Source organism: Staurois parvus, unplaced genomic scaffold (assembly GCF_062004578.1).
Source record: "Staurois parvus isolate SC_StPar_1 unplaced genomic scaffold, SC_StPar_1.0 ptg000090l, whole genome shotgun sequence".
Taxonomy (NCBI): domain Eukaryota; kingdom Metazoa; phylum Chordata; class Amphibia; order Anura; family Ranidae; genus Staurois; species Staurois parvus.
Genome location: NW_028317886.1, coordinates 13873926 through 13886593, shown reverse-complemented (window position 1 = coordinate 13886593; position 12668 = coordinate 13873926). Strand labels below are relative to the sequence as shown.

General features: G+C 40.2%; 1 protein-coding gene across 3 annotated transcripts in view; it reads left to right on the top strand.

Annotated features, from left to right (window-relative positions):
• Positions 1 to 12668, top strand: part of LOC149468266 (uncharacterized) — a 134850-nt gene that overhangs the window by 56673 nt on the left and 65509 nt on the right. For all 3 annotated transcript variants that reach the window (XM_089670427.1, XM_089670426.1, XM_089670425.1), the window contains exons 11-14: positions 8611 to 8669; positions 10361 to 10467; positions 10732 to 10837; positions 12119 to 12218. In XM_089670427.1, coding sequence (XP_089526553.1) covers positions 8611 to 8669; positions 10361 to 10467; positions 10732 to 10837; positions 12119 to 12218 — 372 coding nt within the window. The remainder of the gene's footprint in view (positions 1 to 8610; positions 8670 to 10360; positions 10468 to 10731; positions 10838 to 12118; positions 12219 to 12668) is intronic.

Sequence of the window (12668 nt, the reverse complement as noted above, 5' to 3'; positions counted from 1 at the left end):
TATAAATGGCAGGGTGGTGGCACTCCAGGGGCGGATTGCCATTCATAAACAGCACACGCCATTTCTAGCTGTTCGCGCTCCCTGGGAGCACGCAGCACTGCGATCCGGTGCCCGCTCAGTGAAACACCGATCGTCAGACGGGACCTCTGTACGAGGTCCCGAACATGTGATCACTGATAGGCCAATCAGTGATCACATGCAAAGTAGTAAGCAAGATGTCACTTGTGACATCATTGCTTACTACGTGTGAAATCTGTGAATGATCACAGAGGTCACATGGTACAAAGCTATTCACAACAGCCTTGTACCATGTGACAAGCTGTGACCAATCACAGCTCACTCAGTAGTTCTCAATGGCTGCAAGAATGCAGAGAGAGAGAAAGAGAAATGATTGCTTTTACATCCTATATGGGTGTAAAAGCAATCACTGTAAAAAAAAAAAAAAAATCTTCATCACCCCCTACAAGTAGTACAGTGTCACCATGGTGACACTGTACTGCTAGGGTGACAGTATGTAAAAAAAAAAAAAAAACAATATAAAAAAATAAAATAATGTAAAAAAAAGTTAAAAATTATAATTTTTGGTTAACTAATTTGGCTTATTTTTTTTTTACTAAAAAGATAACGGAATAAATTTTGGCCAAGATTTATGATGAAAGATTATTTATTTGCAAAATTTTATAAGAAAAACCTTTTTTCAAAATTTTTGGACATTTTCATTTACATAGCAAAAAAATAAAAATCCCAGCGGTGAATAAATACCACCAAAATAAAGCTTTATCTGTCTCAAAAAAATGGTAAAAAATTCATATGGGTACAGTGTTGCATGACCGCGCAATTGTCATTCAAAGTGTGATAGCGCTCAAAGCTGAAAATTGCCCTGGACAGGAAGGGGGTAAAAGTGCCTGGACTTGAAGTGGTTAACATGTACATGCCTAGTGTATCTGTTCACATTCACTACAATTCCCTTGCTTCCCGTGCTTGATGGGAACTGTAGTTTCCTTTTACTGCAGAGAGAGAGTAGAGGATATGATGTAATCCCTGCTGTTACACCTCCTGCTTGGCAGAGCAGATGCTGTTATCTTTCGAATTACAGAGATGAGATCATGAAAATTCAATTAGACTTTTCTCCTAAATAGTAAGGATTTTCAAAATTGTTTTAAAGCAGTTGTAAAGGCTAAAGGTTTTTTACCTTCATGCATTCTCTATGCATGAAGGTATAAAAACCTTCTGTGTGCAGCAGTGCCCCCTCAATACTTACCTGAGCCCCATCACGATCAATGTGCACAACAGCCTCGGCTGTCCCGGGTCTTTACCTCCTCATTGGCTGAGAAGGTAAAGCCTTTGGCTTCCGATGCTGTCAATCGCAGCTAGTCAGCCAATAAGGAGAGAGAGGGGGTGGGGGGCAAGACGTGGCTCTGTATATGAATGGACACACCAAACAGCGGGTGCCCCCATAGCAAGCGGCTTGCTATGGGGGCACCCGACAGAAAGGAGGAACCAGGAGAGCTTGCAGGGGACCCGAGAAGAGGAGGAACTAGGCTGCTCTGTGCAAAACCACTGCACACAACAGGTAAATATAACATGTTTGTTATATTACAAAAAAACAAAATGAACCTTTAGTATCGCTTTAACTGTTTAGTGTTTTGTGTAGGGGGGTGTACTAATGGGTAATTTGTTTGCATATCCCAGAGTTCTTCTTTAAGATAAAAAATGTTTAGGCTTTACAACCACTTTAACATGTCCATATCACACCATTGTTTTTGTTTCTTTTTTTTTTTTGTTTTCAAAATTATAGCTTTGTGTTTGTTTGAGATGCTCTGTAACTGTATTTTCATACATCAAATGACTGCACTTTTACATACATTTACACAAAATTTGCCAATGCGCTTCCAGGGTATTTATGGGGCATGTAGGAATCAATGTTTCATGCCACAGTAGGTACAGTATATCCTTAATATAAGGCCTTGTGTACACCTGTGGCAGTCTTCAAAAAGTAACTACCTTTTGTACCATTGGCCCCCCCTCTTAGATTGTAAGCTCCAAGGAGCAGGGCCCTCCTATCCCTCTTGTATTGAACTGTATTGTTGCTGTATTGTCTCCCGTTATATTGTAAAGCGCTGAGCAAACTGTTGGCGCTATTTAAATCCTGTATAATAATAATAATAAGTGATCATCAGTGGATTACTTTTCAGAGATCTTTTCAGAAACGTCTGACAGGCATTCAGTAATCGATATGGCAGCCTCCTAAATGCCTGTTTGCTTTTGACTGCCAAACAGGGTTTTTGAATGAGAATTCCACTCTGAAACTGTGGGCCTAGCGTTTACCTCACGGTTGTGGTATGGTCCCATTCACTAGTACTGCCACCGCACGCTACGGGGGTATAATGTTTGCCTTGGCATGTGTACAGCTTCATCTGGCCACGGTGTTATTTTTAAGAGTGTTGAGGAGAGGTAAAACCATGGTGCAACCACCTATATTTACCCCCTCCCCCTTTCCGAACCATACATGTAAACGAGCCCTAACACTGCTGGCATGTGGTGTCCCATGGATGATAAATCCATCCCCCCACTGTCTGTACTTTTCCTTTCTGTAAAGAGATTTTATTTCTAAAATTACATTACGGTTTTCCTACATCTATTTACAATATTTTGTGAGTTATGATGGCATATATGTCAGAAGAACTGTTCTGTATATTACATGACAGACTATTTACTAGTTGGAGACTTTCCGGCAGATGTTCACCATAATATATACCTATAGAGAAGTGATGAGGTATATCATATTGACAAACAACAGCATATTTTTCTGCAGCCTGCTCGACTGAAATAGATTTTAACCTTCCAATGAACTTTTACCTTGACAAAGGCCTAATATAACATGTATGAACTCCAAATGAACCTTCTGCTGAACGTTTTTAAAAGTTCCCTGGACAAGAAGTTGTGCAGATGGGAAAGTCTTGGATTCCTGGCACATTTTAGACTCTAGTGCCTTGACACGTACAGCGGGAGATGGGATGTTAGTATCTTCTCATTTGTCATTCGTTATTTTTTTTAATTGAAGTTATCTGTAATGTACATGCTTGGACACTGTTTAAACTAAACGTGAACTTTTCCAGCTGAGTGCAATGTATTTCTTTTCCCAAAAAATGATGGGCCGTGAACTATTCTCCATACCACCCAGACTTTTAAAGATGTTTTTCACATAGCTAAAAGACAGTTACTGTTTATCACCTTTTACGACCTGCAGCCCCGACCTAGAAGAGTAACGACCCAGCGCACTAACCAGCCAATACTGACAATGACTACTTGCAAAGATACTGAATTAGGTATGGGGATCTCTAGCTAGCTAGCTATGGCTTCTTTGCAAGCTTGATCTAGCCCCCTTGCTAGTTAGAATTTTAAGCTGAGGGATTCAAATTTATTATTTTACAGGATTTATATAGTGCCAACAGTTTGCTCAGCGCTTTACAATATAAAGGGAGACAATACAGCAACAATACAGTTCAATACAAGAGGGTTAGGAGGGCCCTGCCCCTTGGAGCTTACAATCTAAGAGGAAGGGGCTGATGGCACAAAGGGGATGAACTGATAGGAGAAATAGAAAATTTGGTTATCAGCTGAAGGCAGGATAGGCTTCCCAGGAGAGAGGTTTTCAGAGATCGCCTAAAAGTGGGCAGAGTAGCCCATAGTAAGGTAGATTGGGGTAGAGAGTTCTAGAGGATGGAGAAGGCTCTGGAGAAGTCCTGGAAACTAGCATGGGAGGAGGAGACAAGTGAGCTAGCGAGCAGGAGGTTGTGGGAGGAGCAGAGTACAGTTTGGGTGATATTTGGAGACAAGATTGGTGATGCAATTTGGGGCAGAGTTATGAATTGCTTTATATGTTATTGTTAATGTTTTGCATTTTATTAATTGGGCAATGGGAAGCCAGTGGAGGGATTGGCAGAGAGGGGTGGCAGATATGGAATGGTTGGTAAGGTAGATGAGCAGCATTAATGATAGACTGAAGAGGGGATAGCCTGCAATTAGGTAGGCCAGTGAGGAGGGAGTTACAATCGACAAGGTGAGAGATAACCAGGGAGTGAATTAGTTGCTTAGTGGTTTCAGAGGTTACAAAAGGGCATATCTTGGACATGTTGCGGAGGTGAAGTCTACATGAATTTGTCAGTGATTGGATTTGGGGCTGAAAGGACAGATGGGAGTCTAGGATTACACCTAGCACCCTGGCATGAGGGGAGTCACTGATGGTTGTATTATTGATCTTGATGGAGAAGTCAGGAGAGGGGGCATGGGCTGGGGGGAATAGTAAGAGCTCAGTTTTGGAAATATTTAGTTTGAGGAAGTGGAGTGACATCCATGCCGATATGTCACTTAGTAGGTTAGTAATGCGAGAGGAGACTGAAGGGGTGAGGTGAGGAGTAGAAAGATAGATTTGTGTGTCATCAGCATAGAGATGGTACTTAAAGCCATGGGAGTCTATCAAGTGACCAAGGGAGGAAGTGTAGATGGAGAAGAGTAGGGGCCCAAGGACGGAACCTTGAGGGACCCCTACAGAAAGAGGGAGTGAAGAGAAGGAGGCAGAGTTATAGGTAATGCTGAAGGAGCGCTGCGATAGGTAGGAGGAGAACCAGGAGAGCGCAGAGTATCGGAGACCAAGAGAGTGGAGTAAAACAGTATCAAAACTGCTTTAACTAAAGCAGGATAATTAAAGCAGCAGGAAGATACAGCAAAGAACTCTACTGCACTCTGGAAGGATTGCAAGCATGTCTCTTAAATTATTCCACCTTACCATGGTAGTAAGTTGTTTTTGGTAATTGAAAATGGATATTTCTCTAATGCTCTCAAAATCTTTGATGTGTTTGGGTTAGCACAGTGGCTAAGTGGTTCAAATCCCAACCATGCCACCTGCCTGCCCAACCTCACCTGCATGGAGTTTGCATGTTTTCCCTGTGCCTACATGGGTTTCCTCTGGGTACTCCAGTTTCCTCCCACACTGCCAAAGATATGCTGGTAGGTTTGTTGGCTCATGTCTAAATTGGCCCTAGTATGTGTATGTATAAATGTGAGTTAGGGACCTTAGATTGTAAGCTCCTTGAGGGTTAGTGACTGATGTGAATGTGCTATATATGTAACATATGTATGTAATAAATTAAATACATGTGCTTTTGCGTTCCCCTTCTAAAACATCTGCAAGTTGACTTCCAAATAAAGCTTGTATTGAGCTACTTATGTATAATTGAGGGACTGGTGACGTAGCCAGGACCTCACAGATGCTCCCTGTGAAGGTTGGGTCCCCAGTGCCTTTCCTGGAGATCTCGTCTGTACAATGGGGAAAGGTTATCTTTCCCTTAAGCCAACCACACGTTGATCAAAATTTGTTAGTTCAGCAGGTACCAGCCAAATTTCAATCCATGTATGGGCAGGCTGGTTGTACACAAGTCAATTCATTAATCGACTTGTGTACAACCAGCCTGTTAGTTTTGTCCCAGAGCATCAGCGCCACTGGCTATAGCCAGCAACACTGATCATTGTATCCTGACAATAGGGAAGGCTCCCAGCTGTCAGAATACAATACAAAGAGGGATTCCCCTATCCACCTCAAATGTGTAAATAGGGGAATCAAGGCTCTTTCTTCATTCAACCAGCTGGTTGAACAGAAAAATGCATATTGTATGGGCTGCCTTAGATGTATGTGAGCACTGGGTGGGCAGCGCGGGTTCTTCGTTCATGAAGGTGGGGGTGGTTCTAAACGATTCTAAGTGACACCTTTCCTTAGTTAAAATCGCAAATAGAATAGGAACAGAGAATAAAAATAATGAGAAGGTAATTTATTAAACAACAACCTGCATGTTTCAGAAATGATGTCCTTTTTGAAATGCCATTTCAAAAAGTTAAAATTGGTACCTTTAGTTTTCTATTGCTGCTCCAGGTAAAGGTCTGCTTTGAAGTGTATGTAAACCTTACATAAAGTTTTCAGTATGTTTGACTTCATTCCTCACTTCATACAGCTTTCTTAGCCTTGGTTCACACTGATGCAATTTCTGATGTGTTCCAGAACGCATGGCAACGCATGACAAATTGAATAACATGAGTTTCTATGGAGGACGATTTTAAAAAAAGGGTCCTGTGCGAATTTGGAGCAATTTTGTAAGCTACATAGACCTGAATGGAAATTGCTTATCTATCTTAGGATAACCTGATTCAATATGTTTTCTGCAAGTCTTTGCTTTGTTCTGTATCTCCCATCCCTGGTCCATGTAAGGAGAGAGACAGAGAGAGAGATCGAATCTGCTGCCAAATCGCATCAGACTTGCACCTGGATCGCTGAATAACCACCCCTTGAAATCGCACTGAAACTGGCAGGAAAATCGCACCGCATCTATGTGAACCTAGCCTCAAGCAAATAATTTTTAGTGTGTGTTGCTAAGCCACTACCTTGCCATTCTGAAAAATGGATTTAGTGTTTACAATCACTTAAAAAATAACTGTAGCATATTTTCAGTAAGTACACAATTCTAGTTTTGTTATTTTTTCTATGAAAATATGTTTCAAATAGTTTTTCAGCTTTTTGCTGTTCAATATTTTGATTATTTTATTTTCTTAATAAAGAATATGATCACATTCTCTTCCTAATTAATGCTAAGATAAGCTCAGTTAGCCCTATAATTGTCAGTATTTGTTTTTTTAAAGTCAAGTCCTATAGACTTATATTGAGGAAGAACAGTGAAGCACAGTCACTATGCAGCACTACTAAGCAGAAAGCAGATTCTACCTATGCAATGGACAAATAAGGCTACTCCCATGTATATATTAAAAAAAATGTGTTCAACACGTTATGAATCACTGACCTGGAACAAGTATGTGTGTATATATATATATATATATATATATATATATATATATATACTGTATATTATTACATTTTAGCCAAGACTGTTTGGTTTCCTTCAAGGGATAGTAATATAATCGTATGTTCTAGCACCCTGCAAAGCATAATTGGCTGCTATTAATACATATAAACTCATTTTAAGCATACTGAATTAGTATGTAGACTGACATTGTTGACCTATACATACAGAAAATGCTAGTTTTCTGGCTGTCACATGGGATCTTTAAAATTTCATAGTTACTGAGCTGAAATACGGTAAGCATGTGGATTAAAAAGTATTAGTCAGAACATGTATTCTTTTTGTGGGTCAGTGACCTAAAGTATTATTGGTGGTCAACAATTGCAGCCTCTATAGATAATTTTCTTTAACCCCTTCAGTTGCCAGGCACATTGTGGGAGATTTACTAAAACTGGCACACACAGAAAGTGGTGCAGCTGGGCATAGTAACAATCAGCTTTCAGTTTTTATTGTCAAAGCTTCATTGAACAGGCTGAAGTTAGGAGCGGATTGGTTAATATAATGAGCCGCACCAGATTCTGTGTGCTCCAGTTTTAGTAAATCTCCCCCATTGTCTCTTTTTTGCACCTCTGGCAACCAAACCTGTTTTGCTGTTTCACGTTTGTGAAACGTCTTACAAAAATGTATATTATCTGAAAGCATCGGGCCTATATGTAGTCCTCTTTCATTTCTGTAACTCATGAGCTTGGCAATACAATGTCAAAGTTCATCCCTATAACTTCACAAATTTGAACTGCAAATTTGAAGAAAATGATTTGCTCCTCATTTACCATTAGCATGCATTGAATCATTGTGCTGGACCACTTAGTTGTGCCCAAGCCCTATAGCCAGGTTATATTTCAGCTCAGCACTACTGCGATCCTCCAGGCTATAATAACAATTGAGTAACACTTTGCCCTTCAGATCAAGTCTGCTGCATTAAAATGTATCTATCTGTAGAAACCAGGATTCTCAATGTGTTAGATATCATAAGAAGAAAAAAAATCTAAATAACTGCTGTAAAATAGTGTTGCATTTTACTGGCCCTGACAAGTAAATCATCTAAATCATGGTTTCTCAACAGGGTTCTTCAAGAGGGTTCCTTGAGCAATGAGAAATTTCTGACTCTCAGATACATTTCTACTGATACTTATGATCTTTTTATCTCTCTCTAAGGGGGTAATTCTTTAATTCTTCCCAATGACACAAGTGTTAGGAGCATTCTTCCCACTGACCATCACACTATTGTATCATGAGTTTTTGACATTGTCATTTTTTTTCCAGAGTTCCCTGAGACCAGAAAGTTATTTCAGAGGTTCCTCTGTGTTGAAAAGGTTGAGAGGCTGATCTAAAGAGTGTCTTTTTTCTTTTACATTAGGATGACAGAATTCAGAGTAACTATATTGAGTGTTTTTTAATCTTAATGAGAAACATAAAGTAGAAAAAAAGGAAAACATATTGCCAGGTTTTACATGTTAGAGAGCTGTTCAACTGAGAACACTAGATGTACCATATGAAAAAGCTAAGGTTATGTTTATAAAATATGTTCTTGTCTATGCATATTGTAAAGCGCTGAGCAAACTGTTAGTGCTATATAAATCCTGTATAATAATAATAATATGCATAGGGTGCATGTACTGCAGTATTTAATGCTATCTAAGTGCTGTCAACATATTTAAAGGTTTTGTTTTCTGTATCTGACCTGCATTATTTACTCTCCTAGATGAGGAGGCTGTCACTGTAACTGGAGCAATAGGAATTCCACCATCTTCATCATATAAGGTACTTCTTTACATGGTTCCTTTTATCCTCCAGGATATGTTAGTAGTAGAAAATACCTTGGAAACAAGAACTTAGTGACTGAGAAAAAAAGGTCAGGAAAAATGACTGATGATGGTAATCTGCATACTGTACTTTTTAAAGAAAAAAGACTCCAGATAACTGAGCCTCTCTGGAAAAAAAAAACGTGATAATTTGTATGCAAGACGAAAGATATCCAGCTGCTTGAACATATTTTCTGATTTCTACTGCAGTGATTTTGGAACCCCAAAAAGCCTCTTGCCTCTTGCTCCTCATTGTTGGTCAGTTAAGATGCCCATTATAGTAATGGACAAAGTAGGTTGCAGGAAGAGGCAGGCAAAGATTTAATGCCCTAGATCAGGGGGTCTCCAAACTTTATAAACAAAGGACCAGTTTACTATCCTTCAGACTTTAGGGGGGCCGGACTATGGCCAGTGGGAGAAGGAGGAGGGTTTCTTCTCCCTGTTGACCATGCTTAAACCTTTCCCTGTTGGAAAATTGATTTTTCATTCCACCCTTCTGGCGAATCAGGAAATCAGTTTCCATATTATGGTCTATGATTCAGGGCTCTCGTTTATGTTGTGTCAATCCTCACTAGATGTGAATATTCTGACATAATGGGGTTTATTTAGTAAAGCTGGAGAGTCCAAAATCAGACTCCCTTCTGCAAAGAAACCAGTCAGCTTCTAACCTCAGCTTGTTCAATGAAGCTTTGGCAATGAAACCTGGAAGCTGATTGGTTTCTATGCAGAAGGGAGTCTGATTTTGGACTCTCCAGCTTTAGTAAATAAACCCCAATGGGTCCTCTGGCATCAAGCTTATTTTCCATGTTAACATGCCATCTGGTCTTGCCCCTTACTGCCAGGATTTCAGCCCTATCTGGGGCCAACTTCAGATGTGGGCCCTTCAAGGCAGCTCTTGAGCTACAGGCAGTCTTCTGGTTTGTATACACTGGGCCTGTTAGTTATTGTTTGCCATTGTCCACCCCTCAGTTGAGCTGATTTTGGATGTCCAAACAGTAAATACACAATCCTTTTCTTGGAGTCCATTGGTGGACACAGCTCACATCCCTCTATGTTTATTCTCATGCTCCGGTACTGCTTGCTACAAACATGAGGCATGAATGGAATAGGAGGGATTATCCTGGCTGGTCTACAGTATTTTTTTTTGTTTACCAGTGTCCAATCCACCTGTTGGTGGCAGACTAACTGGATAGTAAATGACTTCATTTATCCCTCAATGAAGCACACATATCACATTTTTCATGATAGAGTATCTTGGATTTTGGAACTGTTGGTTGTTTTAGAAGAACCTGGAAACTTTATGCAGGCAGAATGAGTTAGTGCCAGATTACTAACATTATAATCAATAGAAGGTAAACTGCAAAATATCCCTACACCATTTTTGAATGGCTACGTAATGAACATTCAAGAGTCAACCAAGGACAGGAAACAAATGAGTATAATGCCACTTGCAAAAATCATCAGGCATGTATTGTTCAGTTGTTTTAGCATGAATAGGTTTGGCAAAATAGCAGTTGGCAAATTATACCAAGCACAGAAGCATGGTATTAAACATCTATGATGGTTCTGTTAAAAAAAAAAAAAAACAAAAACTGTATATGATGATAAAGCATGTTTTAATATGTGTAACTAAAGTTTCTATATAATTAGGTGTGTGCCACATATCTGGATGGCTTCAGAGCCACAGCCGTATGTGCTGTAGGAGGACCACGAGCAGCAGAAAAAGGAAGGCGGACAGCTGAAAGCATTCTGAGCAGGTAATAGCATTATAGGTCAGTTCAATTATATTTAGTTTTGGACTATACTAAATCATTTCCTTTAGTTTCAAGTCAAGTTATAGTGTGATTACTCCAGGTATTAGGCCAAGTGTACAATAGTGTCTTTTTTAGAAGTGGGTTTTATCTTATTAAAGACAGTTTTTGGATGGAGGTTATGCTTGTTCAGTAGACCTTAATATGTGCCACAATTGGATGGTATGGATTGCCATATAATGTGACTTCTCTTATGTTACTTTTTTCTAGAACTCGAGATATGTTCACTCATCTTGGCTTGGAAGATTACAGTGCAGTACATCTGCAGATTATTGGTGCTGAAGATTCATATGGACCACATGCTAGAGGAAAAGATGTAAGCATTAAATGCAGTCTCTGCATACTTCTGGTTTTAACTGAACCTTTAAATTGGTTGTAAACCCACTTTTTAAAAAAATTATGACATTTATGGCTTTTGTGACAGAATAGACCCTATCGGTGTCTTCTGTCATAAATGCTTCCCCTGCCTGTCAGCTGTTATGTATACTGAGCCACGCATGCGAAGCTCAGCGTGCGTTAATGGCACCCAATCTGTGCCACGATGAGTGCATGCACAAGAGTGACGTCATGGCATCCTAGCCATTCAAGAAGCCGAAGGGACGAAACCCAAAAGGAAGAACAGGCAAAGATGGAATCAATCGTGACTAACAAGATCAGTGACACCACAGTGTTGGGAAACATATTATGACATGTAAGTCTGACATGATGTGTTAGTATACACTGCATACTAGTGCATTATAACTTAATCACTCCTTGATCGAATGACGGCTACAGTGTGGTCGTCCAGTTCTGGGAGTAGCGTGCACCTGGCTCTGTCTGTAATCGCTGTGTCCTTTGGACACAGCTGATCACGTGACATGGTAAAGGGTCAATCACAGCTGATCACCACGTAAATACACTTGCCGGTTATCGGCAGTATTTTTCTCACGCTGTCACAATGGCTGCATTGGTTTTCAGATTTCATGCTACAAACTTTTTCAGCAAGTATGGAAAACACCCACTGGTCTTGCCAGAAATGCTGTGTCCTAGTAAGATGAACTGGAAGCATAAGTAATGTTGTCATTCTTCTGTAGACGTCTAATCCCCCCACTCCCCATAAAATGGAGATGAAGAGAGGAGTGCATGCCCAGCTTCCAAAGGTCAAGTGCTTAAAAAAAAAAAAATAGTTTCTGTTATAACACTTTGGTTCTGTACCCTGTTCTATGATTTGCCAGGTTTGATTGAAACAGTAATAACAGAGCATGCCTCCCATCCTCAGAAAGCTGCCATCCAGCCACTTATCTACAAAGGCCGGACAGCAAGCAATTAAAGCAAACTTGCACTTTGCTATACTAGGTAAAGTACCAGTTTGCTGCAGAGGGGGCACAATAGACTACAGATACTTGACTTTCTGCAGCCTGTATTTTTGGATCTACTGATCCTTTTGACATGGGATATGAACGTAGGTAACTAGTGCCTTTTAATGCCTGAAATACCTGTACACAGCAGGCAGATGACTTTTTCACATTGAGAACCTGTATGTTTTCTTTAAAGGCGTGGTACAGTGCATGTCTGAGTTTATTACCGTTCTGTGATACCTATTTGTTGTTTGTTTCAGCTTGCTCGCGAAGCTGTCATTTGGCTCGGTGTTCATCACAAGCAAAAAAAAGCTCTGGAAATCTTTGCAAGGGAGATTGCACCTGCTGGCACAGGAATGGGTAAAGTTTTTACTTACATTCATTCCTTGGAGAACAGTGATTAATGTGCATAACCGGAGACTGAGCATTGAATTATGCATAAGTACATAGGATGTACCAAGCTAAAAAAATTACACGTGTTCCCAAAATCTCAAACCTGCAGTTGATCCAGAAGTCAATAAACCCTTAAGGTGTGGTCCAACTTGTTGTCACAGAAACAAAATCCTTCCTGATCTTCAAAGGCAGATTGAACATTCTACAGTGTTATATCTTACAAATACTGGTATCTGTTAAAGTGAAATTAAAGTTGTTGTTTTTTTAAATAACAAACATGTCATACTTGCCTGCTCTGTGCAATGGTTTTGCACAGAGCAGCTCCAATCCTCTTCTTCTTGGGTCCCCCGCCGGCACTCCAGGCTCCTCCCCCTTGACCAGTGCCCCCAATAGCAAGCCACTTGTAATGGGGGCACT